General features: G+C 39.7%; 1 protein-coding gene across 3 annotated transcripts in view; it reads left to right on the top strand.

The window, feature by feature from the left end:
* PUDP (pseudouridine 5'-phosphatase) overlaps positions 1–18,597 on the top strand; it is a 511,045-nt gene that overhangs the window by 192,112 nt on the left and 300,336 nt on the right. For all 3 annotated transcript variants that reach the window (XM_077480824.1, XM_077480822.1, XM_077480823.1), the window contains exon 3: positions 4,739–4,968. In XM_077480824.1, coding sequence (XP_077336950.1) covers positions 4,739–4,968 — 230 coding nt within the window. The remainder of the gene's footprint in view (positions 1–4,738; positions 4,969–18,597) is intronic.

Here is an 18,597-nt window from a genome sequence, read left to right as displayed (position 1 = left end):
TGCATCATTCAACAAGACAGTGATCCCAATCCTGCTGTTAAACTATGCAAACCTTTTTTGAGGGGAAGAAATAGGAAGCCAAATTACTGTGTCTGATGGACTGACTGTCCCCCCCCCCCCCCCCCCAATACAGTATAACGGCACATTTTAGAACGACCTTGAGGGGGATGGATTATCTTGGCAAAGGGAAAGTGCTCACTAACACAGATTTAGACAGATTTGTGAACAATATTTGAGAGAATAAGGCCTTTTGGGTACATATAAAAATTCTTAGATCTTTGAGTTCAGCTCATGATAAATAGGGGAAAACACAAAAGTGTTCCATTTATAATTTTGCTCAGTGTAAAAAGAATGCAATGCCACCGTTAGTTTTATTTACCAAATTATTCATAAATTTAATTATCGATTGGTATTCCATATAGTATCAATAATGTGGTTATACTAAACTACTTCTAATCAATACACCTGGCCAACTAACAGGAAATCTGTAATATTTGAAGCAAATACTGCTTTTGCTGACCATAGCAATCAGTTAGATGCATCCTTCCATTCTTTTAGTACTGTATAAAAGGAAACTAAAAAAAAAGAGGGTTTGTTAAGATGCTTTGATTAATAGAATCAGTACTTCTGTTTTTAGATGCTGGGCCAGATTTACAAGTGTGAGGTTAACCTGCATTTTCTTAATGTATGCAATCATGTGAAGTAGAAACATGCATATTACTATATTTAAATTAGCAAATAAGACCAGAGGTGTTGCTTACAGTGCAATAAAAGTGCATTCAAGTGATTTATATACTGTATCTGGAGATATAAGCAGGTGAATTTTTTTTCTTTAAATTTAATAAAAGTCAAGCTTGTCCTTACACCCACCAGCCATCTGAAAGTCCATATTTATTTTATTTTAATTTGATACTCAACCCCATTGGCTGTTACGGACAATATTGGACACTTTTCTGTAAAAATCTAAATGTGCTCATAATGTATTCTTAATATAGTTTTGGTTATGTTATTTTGCGTTCCTTATATATTCTTTTACTATGTATTGTGTCAGGAGAGATGAGTGTTCTGTAAATTATTATTAAATTAAGTGTTTAAAACTATTATTTAAATTCTCAATATTTATTATACATCTTGATCGGTTTTATTTTTTACTTAATGAAAAAAAATAAGCAAGTAGCATTTAAAAAAAATATCTGCTATGTCTCCAGGACGATGTTTTAAAGACATGTCTAGTATGCTTATAAAATCTTCCGAAAATGAATAGCACACTGCCTTGTATCCAGTTCGTTTGGGAAAAAAATAATATAGATAAATATGTATAAATCAATTAATTGTTAAAATCGAAGTACCACTTTGGGGTTTATTTACTAAAGGACAATAAACTGCACTTTGCACGTGCAGTTGCACTCTTTTCTCTTAGTAAATGTCGTTTAGCTTCACTTCATAAAGACTACCCAATCAGGTGCAAGGAAAAAACAAATGTTTGCTTTTCATCAGCCACATGATCCACATAAGCTATTAGTAACCCTGCTAATAAACATAGCTTGTAATTTAGGATAACTTGTCCTTAAAACATGTGTTTGTTCACTTAAGCTTTAGTGTATTGTAAATTGCTCCTAGGTAGTGTTGAGTGGAAAAATACTGTGCAGCTGTGCAACTAAATTCACCTTTCTACACTTCACTGGAATCAACATGGCTAATGTATTTCACTGAGCAAAAGTAATCAGGCCTGTAATTAACAGTGCTATTCATGTAATAGGGAACTATAGACCTGTTGGTATCTTTATAGTAATGGCTTACACTACTTGTTGCTTAATAGGGATCAGCAGACAATTGCATGAAATACTGAACACGTGAGAAGGACTTTGAGTCTGATCTCACGTGTGGTGTTGCCCTATGTTTATCCTATCCTAGCTTTCTTTAGAAGTGAACTAAAATAAGTTATACAGTCCCATATGCCCCATCTGCCTATCTTAACACCCCACCAATCTACTCCTATTCTGTAGAACATTCTTATTCCTAATTTTCATCTTAAGCCATACATAGTCCTCCATAAATCAATGTAATTCTGTGTACAGGGCCTCATTCTACACTTTTTTTATTACTCTGTACAGAGTAATAGTGGAGCTCCACTCCGCACAGCCACATCATTCAGTTACACATACACAGGAATCTGTGAATGAATAATCGACAAGTCCCTTCTTCCACTGCAACAGAAGACTTGCAGTTCTCAGTGAGCTATGAGTGCACTAATCAGCACACTCTTAAACTATTGACACTTTTTCCAGCTTTCTAACCAAAAACCCATCCAGAGACACTGCATAGGCAGAGAGCTGAGGTTGTGTCTACAGGAGCCTGACATCATTGATCAGTGGTACAATTATTTGCAGGTCCCTGTGTGAAAAAAACATGAACATACTTGAACATATTTTATTTTCCCTGCAGAACTAAGTACTTTGATTATTTGTTCATCAAAGGTGAACCTTACCTATGAAGCTGAACTTCAGGTATTATCTTTATTGCATACCTACATTAGTTCAGCTTAGACCTATGCACGTATGCATATCTCGTGCCTGAGTGGCTGCTGGGGAAGTTAACAATCACTGTAGTATTTGACACTACTACAGTGATAGTGGAAATATTTTGGGTCCTGTGCCAAGCATCTTTCACACTGCCCACAAAGGGTTGCTTGATTGACATTGATTGGTACCTTGTACTACTTTGTTTTTAATGAAAGATGTCTTCTGATTAGGCAAGGTGGACAGTCTCCACCTTGTCCAAATAGAGAACATTTTGTATTGATTGTGAAAAATAAAAAGCGTTCTGTGAATGACAGCAGTGCTAAATAAGTGACCCTCTAGTGTTCTGTGTGCAGACAGGAAGCCGCTTGGCACAGTACCCATAAGATCACTGTTAATACTATAGTGATTGTCAGCTTCCCCAGTAATCCATAATGTATGAGATATGCTTACTTACATTGGGCTACGCTAAACTAAGGTAAGTGTGCAATAAATATACCTAGAGTTTGCCTTTAATGTTAAAGCCATTGTCCTTTGTGTATTTTTTCCAGGCACAGCCCATTTACAAAGTGCACTTATAGTTTTATAGAACAGAGAATTTACATTAATCAAGGTGACATAATTCTAATTTCTGCAAGTATTACTTTTTTATAGCTGGCAAATAATCTTGCACGATTGTTTCAAAGCCCATGACTAGGCTGAAGACTGCAAAATTGACCTCTGCTTTCTATGCGAGAGCAGTGGTCTTTCTACAGCCATCCAAGAAAGGAAAGGAAACATAAAACTTGCAGATTGCCTAGCTCTAGCCCAGTATTAACTCAGCTGTTGGCGAGGACAGGCAATTCAAAGATGGCAAATGGCAAACTTCAAATGACCTCTGATACAAGCTCTATTATCAGGATCAACTAAAGGAAGTCATGTTGAATAGTGCAAAAAATATATATATTTTTATAAATAGGCTCAATTGTAATAATTTAAGTATGATTATTCTTTCATAAACTAAATTATGACTGGTTCAGTATAAAGTGAACCTATCTAATCTTGAACTTTGTCATAGCTAGCAATGCTTAACTTATTTAAAGTACAACGTTTTGAGCATTCAATGTTATAGACACTTTATAAGACTAACTACCCAGGCACCATAACTGCTTTTATTTAGTTTAAGAAATGTTCTTTTTTACAAGGTTAAAAATATCTGTCATATTACCATACATCCCTGCTTCCTGGGACCGGGGGTGGAGCCCTTAATACTTCACACAGGTTCTGACAGACACACAGTGTACCTACTGTATATACCATAGACCAGTGATGGCAAACCTTGACACCCCAGATGTTTTGGAACTGCATTTCAACTACACTGCAGACTGTATGTGCATCATGGCAAATTTAGTTCCAAAACATCTGGGGTGCCAAGGTTCACCATCGCTGCCATAGACCTTTAGCCTGAGGCAAGATGCAGGCTGTAATTGAGCACAGGGTGTGTGCAAGAGGCAGGCTGTGATTGTTTGGGGTGGTATGGTGGCTGCACAGACAACAAAATACAGGTAAGCTGAGTCTGAACGGTATCCTGTGCCTCTGCATGACTAACCAAAGGATGCAGACTGACCACACAAGCACAGATCAGATTCTGTTCTTTGCATGGTCAGTTTAGAACAATGAAGAAATGTGACTGACAGGATCAACCAGGTTCTTCAGATCGAAGAAGTGCATGAACATGATAGAGTCTTTGATTTATTAAATACACATATGTGAACACACATACAGAAAAAAAAAAATTTAGGTTAACATACTTTTTAGCTAAATCGTGGCACTGGCGTATTAAATAATGGGCTGGACAGCTTAGTGCCATCTTGGACAAAAGTCAACATTTTGGCAAAATCCAAATTGCTCCTCAAGAATCCACAATCTAAAATGAAGGCTTACACAGGTAGGTGCAGGTATCACTGATGTTAGCAAAACGGTTTAGGACCTGACAGGTTAACTTGAACTGCATGGAAATATGTGGCAGTGTTCCGAGAGTAAAGAACAAGCAAAATAGGCAATATGATGCAATTACTTTGTCTCACGTACATTTTAGATAGCTGAAGCTTACTCTAGAGCCATTTTTTGCAGAAGACTGTCACATATTGTTATTATCTGTCATCAATTATATTATGGACAAGCTTTATCATGTAATCTTTGCATTTCTCATTTCTTTCCTCTCCCATTCTCTGTCACAGGGGTTGAAAAGTTAATCTACCATCTGAATAAGCACAACATCCCAATGGCTGTTGCCACCAGCTCAGCCAGAGTGACATTTGAAATGAAAACAAGTAGACACAAAGAATTCTTCAATTTATTCCATCACATTGTGCTAGGAGATGACCCAGACGTGAAAAGTGGCAAACCTCAGCCTGATATTTTTCTTGTATGTGCAAAGAAGTTTAACCCCCCTCCGAGCGTGGACAAGGTAGGTGTGAAAATATGCATTACCAATGCTGTGCTGTAGTGCTATATAGGAAGGATCACACAATCATACAGGAGCTTGGCTGCATTTTATAATGCAGGGCAAGAAACGGAATTACGTTTAGGTTGCTTTAATGCATTTTAAAATATAGGAAAGATGAAAAATGAGCTGCAGTGTCTACTTCATAAATCATCTCAAATCACGTAAATGACAACTAAATATCCATTTGGCTTTTTGATATGCTCTTCATTTAGTCAGTGTGCATAAAAAATAACTTGTGTGCATAAAAAATAACTTTTAGAAAACTGCCACGGAGGCAGATATAGTTATGGTAGTTATACATGCTTGTGATCTCTATGATGTGTCTGACTGCATCTGAGCTTATCTACGTTTATCAATGCCATGTTCACATCAGATGAGGTTTTCCCTTGCTGGTGTGACTACTCATTGAAATTTTTCTGATTGCTTGAAACCCCAGACAGACTCCTAGTATTGGCACCTGCTACTGCATTGGGACATGAAAGGCCATTGGGGCCCATAAGATATTGGTAAAACCTTGCACTCATGGGTGCTGCACATTCATAAGCTTACTCTTTCCCGTTCATGCAACCTGTAGTGGAAAAAAAATGACATACAACTGTATCTCTGGTTGATTTATTGTGGATTTTTCATTCCTCTCTGTTAGATGATCTGATATCCATCAAGTTTGTGAGAACCTTTTGGGAACAGAATCATAGATCTGATTACTTACTTTGCTGAGCCAACAGATAAGCAGTGTAAAGGCCTACCTGACAATATAAACGGAATGATTGAAATGATTGAATACTTGAAAATATGTAAATAAATATAATAAATATCATCCAAATTATATCACATACAATATATTTATTAATATTAATAGTTAAAGATGAACTCATGTAGATATCTAAATACATTGATTATTTATATATATATATATATATATTTAAACACACACACATCAATCTCTCTCATATATATATATATATATATATATATATATATATATATCTCAATCAGAGCTGTTGACCTGCCAAACAATTAATATTTCTGCTATATCCAGTCATGAGGTTTACACAAATCTTCCAAACAGCACAGTCCTGTCTGACAGGACAGTGGGCATGATTTTCCACCACTGCAGTTTAGTAACACTAAGGCTCCTTTTAACCACTTGCCGACTGCTGTCAGCATATACGTACGGATGGGCAAGGTAACTTACCCGTATGTTACTTTGAATTTCCTGCCGTGCACACGCACGCCTGCCGCGAGCTCCGCGACTATGCCTGTGGCACCAGTGGACTCGATCACCGATGGGATACCTGCAATCGTGTCACGGAACTGAAGAACGGGGAGATGCCGATTGTAAACAGTATCTCCTCGTTCTGCCTAGTGACAGGACACTGATCGTCTGCTCCCCTGTCATCGGGAGCAGTGAGCAGTGTCACTTCACTGCTAGCCCATCCCCCAGACAGTTGGAAACACTCACCCAGGACACACTTAACCCCGCCCTTAGTCATTAACCCCATCACTGCCAGTGAAATTTTTACAGTAATCAATGCAATTTTATAGCATTGATCACTGTATTAATGCCAATGGTCCCAAAAATGTGTCAAAATCGTCTGTTGTGTCTGCCATAATGTCGCAGTCACGATAAAAATTGCTGATCACCGCCATTACTAGTAATAAAAAAATAAAATAAAAATGCCATAAAACTATCCCCCATTTTTTAGACGCTATAACTTTTGCGCAAACCATTCAATAAACGCTTATTGCGATTTTTTTTTATTTTTATTTTTTTACAAAAAATATGTAGCAGAATATCTATCGGCCTAAACTGAGGCAAAACTGTCGCTCTTATTTTGTTTATAAAAAAGAAAAACCTCAGAGGTGATCAAATACCACCAAAAGAAAACTCTATTTGTGGGAAAAAAAAAGGATGCCAATTTTGTTTGGGAGCCTCATCGCACACTGTGCAATTGTCAGTTAAATTGACGCAGTGCCGAATCACAAAAAGTGCTCTGGCCAGGAAGGGTGGGTTACCAACACTTTACCATAGACTTCAATTAGAGCAGTCAGTTTTGGTGCATTTTCTGAAAGCATGTATCCAAAAACTAGAAACTCCCACTATGCCACATCCAAAAACTCAAGGAGACACCAAGAACAAAGTGTTAAAAAATAGGAAGCCTTTTTAGACACAACAGGAGGTAGACATTAAAGACATTTTAAAATAAATTGATAATAAAATCTTATCTTTTAACAAAAACCTTACTCCCAAAAGGGGAACTTATATTTGCAAGATAGAATACCCAACTCTGCAATGGATTGGGCTACCCTAAGCATTTGTAAATGATATTACATAGTCTAACTAATGCATTACATGAAGATTGGCCCTCTGAGTGCCTCAAGCAAAGTAAAAAAAAATTACCTCTGGGAGAAAATGAAACTAGTTCCTGTAGCACTATATCCAAAAACACAGATGATAATATGGCTGTATGCCTTCAAATACACATATAATAGGACCACATCAGAGCTTTAATAATAGTTGGACAATTCTGTCAAAGTAGAAGATGCTAAAAGCATTAAATATCATGAACTAAAGACTTAATGCTCCCACGCATTTGCCACTGCCACGAATATATAACCCAACTTGTCCTAAGAAAGGAAAACTCCTGCAAAACACGTTGACAGCCTGGATTTAGAGCAATATTTGGGCACCAGTCTTCAAGGAATGCATTAGTTATTCCTGGGGTAAGGTTTTTTATTACAAGATCAGCTTTTTTTTTAGTCTAATACATTTTCATATTTTAAAATATCAGCCTCCTGTTGTGTCTAAAAAGTCAGCCCATTTTTTTTACATGTTTTTGGTTTCTTCCTGAAAGTTTGGTTTCTTCCTGGAGTTTTCTGAAAGCAAAATAAAAGTTCTGCATCCAGAAAATGCACCAAAACCTGCCCAAAAGGTGTGGGTAAGTATGGGTAACCTGCAAGAAAACTGCTGGTACACTGCACTGTGAAAGGGCCCTTACAGGTCTTCTTGCCATCCCAATCCCTTGCCTAGTCAATGGATGGAAAAGCAGCATACTAATGAGCTCTTCTCTCTGTCAACTCTTTTAGTTCTACTTGCACCATGGCACAACTGATTGGCTCCTCTTGTTATTTCTCCTTTCCTCAGTCTGTGCTCTGCTGTACAGAGACTGCAAGAGGCCAATACCAGGTCAATTTAGATGTTTAATATTTGCAGTCAAATGTACTGTATATTTAAGGATGTATTAATGAATACAAAGCTGTATTAAAGTGATTGTAAAGGAAGCATTCTCTGCAATACGGTAAAAAAAACCTTCAGAATGCAGCTGCCCTCCCAGCAGGGGACATCAGAAGAGGGGGATTGGGGCTGCTCTGTGCAAATCTATTGAACAGAGCAGCCCACCACTGACCAAGAAATGAGCGATCAGAGATCATATAATCACTCAGTTGTCGGTCTTACAACTGACGGGGGACCATTGCAGCATCACAGCGATGCTGCGGTCATAGAGGTGAGTATGGATTTATTTTTTAATCCCATACTTCTCCTTTTAAATGTTTTAATCCCTGCAACCTCTATTTTACATTATTAGTATTTGATTGTAAGCTCGTATGACTCCTTTATTTTTGTTTGCTTTTTCATCATTTATCAACAACTCGCCTAGTCCAAATTGTTGTGGCAGCCCCCATCTGTGTTGCATTTATGTAAAATATTTTTATTTTATGCCTCTTTATTGTTGGCTTTCCTGCTTGGCTAAATTGTCAGTGCAATATGTTCTCATTTATATTTTTTTATATGTTTAGTTGGCCTACCACACATTTAATATCCGCTATGATTACCCATTGAGTAGTACTTTCTATAACCCTTAAAGTATTTGGTATGCCATAAGCTTTAATTTTACCGTCTTTACCTTCTGTAATACTGATAACATTTAAATAATCATTCCAGAATAGACTATTAATGGTTATCAATAATGGTATGATTAAGATGCTATCAATTAAATTATGAAATATATTATTCATGTAATAAGGTTTCGTAATTGGAATATATTAAATATACTTATCCTATTTTTGGAAAGCCTTGCCATTGCATTTTAGAAAAGGATCATTCAGCTCAGTGGATGATACATGCTCAAGCTTCATGAACTGTGCTGCTCCAATAGACTTGTGCTAAGCAGTCTGAAAAGGGCTAAATGGGGTCAAGCTATATCCTATACATACTGTTGCCAGAATTTCCAGACAGAAGTTTGTAAAGTGTACGCTTGCAAACCGACATTTAATCAATCCACAGTTTAATGAGGTAACATATAACAGTTCTATTTAACAACGGATATAAACATCACAACAATATAGCCTACTGGAGATGTGCAGGGCTGTCTGTGTCTTTCTATAAATTATATAATAAAGGGTTTGCATAACGAGCCCTGAAGGGATGCCATGCAGGTCTGTTTAAAGCATTACTTTTATGTACTTTATACAAGGCTGATTTCAGTACATTTTTTGTAAATCATGATTCAGTTTGGTAAGGATGGTGTGCTTGTTCCTGAGGGAAAAAAATGAATCAATCAATAATTTTAGAAATCTGCATCAATGCACTTTGAATGAGTCATAATATATAGCAGGGATATGCAATTAGCGGACCTCCAGCTGTTGCAGAACTACAATTCCCACGAGGCATAGCAAGAATCTGACAGCCACGAGAATGACACCCAGAGGCAGAGGCATGATGGGACTAGTAGTTTTTTTTTTTTTTTTTATAATTTTTATTGAAGAAAGGATACGTCAATACAAAAAATAAAAGGAACAATGCCCAACATACAGCAAACGATATTACACTGCATAGTGTAACAACCCAGGTCTGTAACCTAGCCATCAACAGAACTCAATGGCAAATTCTTCCAATATAAGATATATCCATCCTTTCAAAAACTTTTTCCAATACACATAAAATTTACATTATATTTTCCAAACAAGGTATTATTAATACAGAAACTCAAAAAAATTTTTATCCAAGTTATTACTTAAGTTTAAGTTATTTTCCTGGCAGCTATCCAAGGAGACCGTTGTGAATAAAATCTGTAAGATTTCCCTTCTATTGAGGCAAGAATCTGTTCATATTGAAAGGTTTCATCAATTTTTTTCGTGAGTGCACTAATGGTGGGAGAAGTAGGAGTTTTCCAGCTTCCAGCAATTAGGAGCCTAGCTGTTGATAAAATTTGAACTGTTATCAATCTCAGAGATGGAGGAAATTTATCAATATCTATATTCAAAATTGCTAGTTCAGGTGTAGCTTGCTTTATAAACCCAGTAATTTTAGAGATTAAAGAAAATACCCCCCTCCAGAAACTTCTGAGGTGTGGGCATTCCCACAGCATATGTAACAACGTCCCAATCTTCCCACATCCTCGCCAACACTCATTTGAAGACCCTTTCTTGAATTTTGCTGTAATATAGGGGGTGTAATACCATCTAAGTAAAATTTTCTGTGATGTTTCCCAGTGAGAGATGGACCTGACAAAGCGGCAGTTGCTTCGCATCGCCATCTTCCACTGGTCCGCCGAAAAAGACAATGTAAGATCTCTCTCCCACTTCTGTATGGGGGATATCCTGCTAAAACTGCTTTTCTCCTGTAACAGGTTATAAAACAAGGAAATCCCCCCTGTGATTGACTTTTCATCGGTCCAGAAGGACCATGCCTGATGTGGAATTTTAATAGAGGAACCCCTATGGTGGCTCAAAAATGATTTAATCCGAAGATATGTGAACGAGGCCGATGAAGGCAATGAAAATTTGCGTGCTAAAGTTTCAAAAGAGATTAAATTGTCTTTCTCCCATAAATCCGAAACTTGTAAAATACCTTTTTGCTCCCAGAGTGCTAGGTCTATATCTTTTAAAACAAAACATAAAGATGCAATGGGAGCATGTATTTCGGTTAAAAACTGATGGTTGCTAGTAGTTTGTACAAAGTGATTCCATATATTCAGTACCAGATTTATTATGGGGTGATCTGATTTAAGTGGTAAATCGGGAAAAGAGGAGGCCAGTAGAGCCGCGTATAAGGAGTCAGGACCTATCCAAGATTGTTCTATCTCCACCCACTGCTTCCCAAACTGGTGTTGGAACCAAAATTTAATTTGGTCTAATATACATGCTCTGTAGTAGTCCTGTAAATTAGGAAGTCCCATGCCTCCCACCTCCCTTCTCTTACAGAGAATAGATTTGGGACACCGCGGTCTCTTCCCTTGCCATACAAAGGAGGAAAGTTGAGTCTGAGCTGATGAAAAAAATGACAATGGGATCTGTATAGGAAGAGCTCTGAACAAATATAATAGTTTAGGAAGAATTAACATCTTATAAACTGCTAGCCTGCCCATCCAAGTGAGATGAAATTTCCCAAGTCTGTTTAATTCCTGTTGAAGGGAAGACAAGAGTGGTATAAAATTTGCTCTATACAGTCCCTTACTGGGAGACAAAATTTTTATTCTCAGATATTGAATTGGTTTGTCTGTCCATGGGTAAGGAAATCTATTAGCTAGCCGTTGTCGAATGGTATCTTTAATGTTAATTGCAAGGAGGTTAGATTTAGAAGCGTTCACTTTATAGTAGGAAATTTTGTTGAATTGTTCCAAAATATCATGTACTGCTGGCAATGAAATTATTGGATTGGACAAGGACAAAATAACATCATCCGCAAATAAGGTGATAGCATGTGATTGGTTTAGAATAGGGATACCTATAACGTGTGCGTGTGTACGAATCGTTTCAGCCAGAGGTTCCATTAAGAGCGCAAAAATCAGGGGTGACAAAGGACACCCCCGACGAGTCCCATTTGTAATATTAAAGCTGTCGGAAAACATGCCTTCTGTAAAAACCATAGCTGATGGGGAGGTATATAAGGCCATGATGGCTGACTTAATACTGCCCACCAGGCCGAACTTATCCAATACCCGCTCCAAGTACCCCCAATGGACCCTATCGAAGGCCTTCTCTGCATCTAGAGTCAGAAACAGAGAAGGCTCTCCCGAGGCCTCCGCTGCATGGATCAAATTTATTATTCTCCTAGTGGCGTCTGGAGCTTGATGAACCTGAATAAATCCCACCTGGTCATTTTTAATTAATTTGGGTAACATTTTTGACAATCTATTGGCTACTATTTTTGCGTAAATCTTTACGTCGACATTTAGCAATGAAATAGGCCTAAAATTTTGAGGGGCATCCGGTGGTTTTCCTGGTTTGGGTAAGGTTATGACAGTTGCTGCTAACATTTCTGGGGGAAATGACGCGTTTACTGAAGCTGTGTCAAAGGTTTTTAATAAATGTTGACCTAAAATGGGGTAAAAGGTACGATAGTATTCAGATGAAAATCCATCTGGACCCGGAGATTTATTTAATGGCAGTGCTAGAATTGTTTTTTGGAGTTCAGTTATCGTAATGGGATCGTTCAGTACCGTCAATTGGTCTTGAGTAGTATATGGAAGTGAGATTTTATTCAAAAAATTGTCGATTATTTCAGTAGTTGGTTGTGGGACGGACCCGTCGTCTTTTAAATTATATAAAGCGCTGTAGTAGTCCCTAAAGGCATTGGCTATGTCTTTGGGATTTGCTACTCTAGCCCCACTGGTCGGGTGATGGATAAATGGGATTTTCTGTTTGATGACTTTTTCCTTCGTTTGATTTGCTAACAGTTTACCCGCCCTGTTCCCTTGGTGATACCAGCGGGCCTTCCATCTTCTTAATGAGTAGTCATGGTTGGAGATTAGAAGTAATCGAAGCTCATGCCTAAGGCTGTCTAATTGTGACCCTCTATTTATATCAGGGGCTTTCTTATTAAGGGATTCTAATTGTTCAATCTGGGCAAGAATGCAATCAATTTTATGGGTTTTTTGTTTCTTAGCTATGTTTCCCATCTTAATGAGGACCCCTCTCATAAAGGCCTTGTGGGAATTCCATAAAATAAAGGGATCAGTAACTGAGCCTACATTGCACTTAAAAAATTCCCGAAGCTCAGCAGTAAGCTTTTGGGAGAAGTCGGGATGAGAAAATAAAGACGTGTTATTTCTCCATCTATTTGCCCTAGTTTCGGCTTGCCTTCCCTCGACCGACATGGATATAGGGGCGTGATCTGACCAAGAGATATTATGGATGCAAGACATGCCAGCCTTCTGTAAGAGAAATTTGTCTACTAGAAACAGATCTATTCTGGAGTATGAGTTATGAGCACTTGAAAAGTAGGAGTAATCACGCTCTGTAGAGTGTTGGCACCTCCACACATCATACAATCCCTCCCTGGCCATGAAATGCGCAAGAGTTGCCCTCGCCCTGATTTTGTTAGGACGGAATGAGACATCCAAAGTTTGGCTCGGGATAGTATTAAAGTCACCGCAGAACAAAAGGAAACCCCTGTGCACTGCATCCACTTTCTTTTTGACTTTATTAATAAATGACAATTGCCTACTGTTGGGGACATAAACATTTACAATGGTATAAACTGCACCATTAATCTCTCCAATTAGAATAATGTATCTGCCTGCCATATCCACTTCGACCTGTACGCATTTGAATTGTAATGTATCCCTGAGCAAGATAGCCACCCCCCTATGCTTCTTCTGGGCATTTGAGAAAAATGAAACCGGAAAATGCCTGTTGCTCAGTTGCGGGTGCTTGGATTCCACAAAATGGGTTTCTTGCAGACATAAAATGTCGCTATGTATCTTTGTAATTTCTTTCCAGAGCATGCTTCTCTTGTGAGGGCTATTTAGGCCTCTTACGTTAAATGAGGTTATCTTGAAACCCATGTTGTGGCTCTCACAAATACCACCTACAGTCAAAACACTTAATCAGTAGTTATTAGTATAACACTTGAAAAACACAATGTGTAATTAAGTACTGCCAATAAAGATAGCAATAACCACCAGGAAAAAAAAAGTAAATGCGCAGAGTCCGAAAAAAAATATCGTGGAGAGAAAGAAAATAAAAAATAAAATAAAAATTTGAAGCAGAGGATCACCGAGTAATCCACTAGCACAACAAATAGTCCAACAAAAAATGTCACTTCCCCAAGGGAAAGACCGACGTCTGTATATAACCTAAACTAGCGTGTAGGAAACTTAGGTATTTTACGAGTGTAGTAATACAAATGAACCTTAATAGTACTATTGTGTAACACAAAGAAAATTTTTTTTTTGGTTTAAAAAAAAAATGATTCGAATGAATCAGTAGGGAACCAACCCTTAACAAGTAGAGGGCAAAAAGAGCTATAACATAGTCCGCCATTCACCGGAGCTCTATTGGCGATGTGTGGAAGTTACCCTGAGCGATCAGTCAGAAAGTCGCCTCGGCCAGGCAGGAGATCCTGTTCGGGGTGAAGGAGAACCAGAACGCGAGCTGTTGTCCGGGTCCAAGATTCGCCATTCGCGTAGAAATCTGAGCCCTTCCTCCACCGACTTAATAGCAAATGTTGCACCGTCCTTAGAAACCAGAAGTTTCGCTGGATAAGCCCATTTATATGGGACGCAATGATTTCTCAACGGTTTTGTAATAGTCGCCATACTCCTGCGCCTCTGCATCGTAAATGCTGAAAAGTCTGGGAAAAAGGATAGGCCTAGAGCAGAGGGAGGAATGTCGTCCGGATTGCCGACACACATAAAATTTCTCTTTTGTTTGGAAAAAGTGGATCCTGACGATCGCGTCTCTCGGAAGATGTTCTGGTATGTATTTAGGCTTAGGGAGCCTATGAATTCTGTCAATCGTCGGGTCTGCCAATGACGCTTCTGGCAATGCTTCCTGCTAAATTTTTTGAAAATATGGAAGGAGATCCGGAGTTTTGACCGACTCTGGGATACCTCTTATTTTTATATTGTTCCTTCTCGAGCGGTCCTCGAGGTCAGCCATTTTCTCCTTCAGCAATAGCATGTCATCTTCTCTTTCATTATGAGCATCAATTACTTTGTTAATTGTACCCGCAAAGTCTCCCATCTTTCTTTCAACATGTGACACCCTGGCATCTACTGCTTTCACTTCTTCTTTAAATTGTTTGGTAAGAGATAAAATGTCAGCGTGCAGCGTGCAGCATGCTGCGGAGAGATACCAGCATATCTTTAAGAGTGGTGTCAATAACTGGTAAATTGTTGGTGGGGAATTCCAGGATGGAGTCCTGCAGTTCTCTCGTGTCCTCAAGGGAATCATTACATAGGTCTTCCCCCTCCTCATCCTGAACATGTGGCTGTTTAGCCTTAATGGGGCTAGATGTGGAGGACGCTGTAGGGGAGTTTTGATTACCTTTTCTCAAGGAATCCTTCTGTCTTGCAGATGGGTCAGGCACATGAGAGTCTTCCGCAGCATGTTTTCCTCCTTCTCCACTTTCCTGTCGTCCGGCGCCATCTTGGGCCTGCAGGCCGCGAGGCTGGCGGTAGAAATCCGTCATGCGGCTGAGTCGCTTGGCCTCTTTTCGTCGTTTGGACATGATCCTTACCGCTGCCCGACCTCAGGGGAGTCAAAACCGCCGTTCAAATCCGCTCAGGGAAGTTGTAAATAGCTCCGGTAGTCTGGCGGTGGACGGAGCTCTTTCACACTGCGGCCATACTCCTCGGCTGCCGGCCACGCCCCCCTTGTAGTTTTGTAACAGCTGGAGGTCTGCTTATTGCATATCCCTGATATATAGCAACAGTAATATTTAAAAAAAAAAGTATCTTTAAAATTCATCTTTGAACTTCAGCCAAGTAAAGTGAGACTAGACTATATACTTATTCTCCAAAAATAATTCTCCAAATAAAGTCCTCCTACTCATCCCATCAGTGGAAATCCCCCACCCCCAAGAACCTCTCACCACCTCAGTAATATCCCCACCCCAGAAGAAAACCCCTGTTAGCAAAAATCCCCTCAAGGAAAACTACACCAAACCCTATTCTTCCAAACAACACATGGCCCAAACAAAATCTCCCCTGCAGCACAAATCCCCTCCAGTTTAAAACATCTCTGCCCAACAAAAAAATCTCACCTCTCCCAAGCAAAACTCCACTCCCCAGAACTGCAGTCCCCACTGCTCAGCACCCAAATCCCTAATCCCCCCATCGCTGAATTCTCCTTTTCACAGCCCAGAAAACATAGCACAGAAACCAACCTACAAGGCAAAGCACTCACCAGACCTCATGCAGAGTGATGCCTGTGCAGGGTAAAGGAAGCTTCTTGGATAGGTCAGAGCCAATGAGGAGTCTAGGAAGTTCCCTCGACTCTCCACTCTGATCTGAGGACTAATGGGGAACAGGCTGCTTTTGTGGGAGTCCCTGCATATTGGCGGGTGACATGATGCACGGCTGTGCAGGGACCACTGCATAGCAGCAATGTGCATGTTGTCACTGACCCTGGAAACTCCGAAGGAGACCCTGGGCATGTATCTCAAGTATTCTGCACTAGCGACAACCATGGACTAGGTAAAAGGGGCTTAATAAGACAACTGACTTTGGGAGGAATAAATATTACATTCAGATTTGGAAAGTGATTTGATCATTCAGTTACAGGGAAAAGCAAAAGTGATTTGATCAGTCTGTTACATGGAAAGGGGAAGTATCTTTCTTTCCATAGCAATGATTACGCAATAGGATTTACATTGTAACTTTTTGGTAGCTCAACAGCTATGAGGCAGCAGCTGGGGACAAATCTGTCCATGTTTACACAAAGTCAAGAATATAAAGGCTACCATAGAAACATAGAAGATGGGGCCGTGGCCTGAGAAGCGGCGAGGATGGCAGCATAACTGAGGAGCTCAGTGGGACCTGCGGCCCTATCTCTCTTTCTGCGCCATTATCTCCTGAGGATGAGCAAACAGAATCGCCATTCACATCACACCCGATCTCATCGCTCTATGGCTGAAAGTGCTGGGAGAAATATCTCCGACATTTTCAAGAACCAGGCCGCCATTTTGAAAATCTCGGCTGGAGGCAAGATGGTGCCAGTATGCGCTGGCGAGGACTTCAGCGAGGCTGTGGAGGATGATGGTATGTGGAATGCCCACTCTGGCCACCCTTTAACATATGAAGATATGTCAGGGTTTGCAGCTGATATAAAAGCCTCATTCTCCGCCACCATTATGGACCTAAAAACCAGCCTGCTGGTTTTACAAGATAAAATGACCACCACAGAGACGGCGGGAAAACAAAGGGATAAGGCTAGCAATAGATTAGGCAATGTGGCCACTTCACATGCATTGTATTTCAGTGAGCTGAATAGACATGTTGAAGACCTTGATAATAGGGGGAGACGCAATAACATCAGAGTCTGCAGCATACCTGAATCTGTCATGGCTGACCAAATTACCTCAGTTTTGCAAAGGGTCTTCAACAGCCTCTTGGAGAGACCAGAATTGAATTTGTGAGAGCTCACAGGGCTCTGAGAGCAAGAGACCCAGATACTTTACACCCCAGTGACATAATTTGTTGTCTACAAAACTTTGGTCTTAAAGAAGACATCATGTTCAAAGCTCGCAGCAATGATCAAATTTAATGGAGAAAACATAAAACTTTTCTAATATCTCTCCCAGACCATACTGAAAAATTGCAGGGCCCTGCAACCCCTACTGGATAAACTGTGGGAAAGGGATCTTCGCTACACATGGTGCTTCCCCTTTGCCCTGCTGGTGACTCACAATGGCAGGCAACACATGCTTCTCACACAAAATTAACTCCCTGAGTTTTGCAATGCTCTCCAACTAGATCAGATTGACCTTCCGGAGTGGTATCAGGAGTTCACCTTACCACCCAAAGAACGGAGCCCACCCCATTCCCCCTTACAACACCTGAGAAACCTCACTCTAGAAGCAAAACCGCCATGACACTCAGATGGCAGGCACCCCCCCCCCACCCCCACGCAAACGGTCACACTCCTCCAGAAACATTATGGAGAACTAAATGACCGATCTGCCTACCTGCTTTTACTATGATACGCAACACCTGGGGCTGAACACAGGGTGTTATACATATATACTTTCGGTTCAGCGGTGACACGAGATTTGAGCCATTCCATTGTTGAACTTATGCTCTCTTGTTATCCATACTCCCTGTCCTGCATACACCTCCGTGGAATTCTTGGAGCCTTTTTTCCCTCAGATGCCTTGAAACCACACAATGACGGCATCATCAGGAGATAAGCCACTCACTAGCTTTTAGGGAGCTGTGATAAGTTTCAACGGACTGCTCAGATTTCTCTTAGGTCCCAATTTAAACATATTGTACAAGGTGTTCGACTAAGGGGACATCACTGATGGTTTATAATGGTACAGTTGGCCACTTGATTCCTGACCTGGTATAGCAATAACAGTTAGTTTATAAGTTGCTCACACAACGTTATAATGATCTTTAACTTTCTAAGTTGCACGGAGAGAGATTTTGCCGTTTTTTGTTTTCTTTCTTTTATTTTGGGTGTGATCTTTCTTAAGCTCTCAAGAGACCTAGTTAGATTGAATGTGATTTAGACAGGAGGCATTGCTTCATGTACCCTCTCGGTCACATTCTAGAACAGAGAAGCTTTCTGCTATACTTTGGTGACATCTGTCATAGCTTTTTTGATCATCACCAGCTTTCCTCTACTCCCGGTGAGAGTAGT

This window comes from Lithobates pipiens, unplaced genomic scaffold, assembly GCF_037356315.1.
Source record: "Lithobates pipiens isolate NorthernLeopardFrog02 unplaced genomic scaffold, aLitPip1_a1.2 Scaffold_16, whole genome shotgun sequence".
Lineage (NCBI taxonomy): Eukaryota > Metazoa > Chordata > Amphibia > Anura > Ranidae > Lithobates > Lithobates pipiens.
This window is presented reverse-complemented; position numbering and strand designations above follow the sequence as displayed.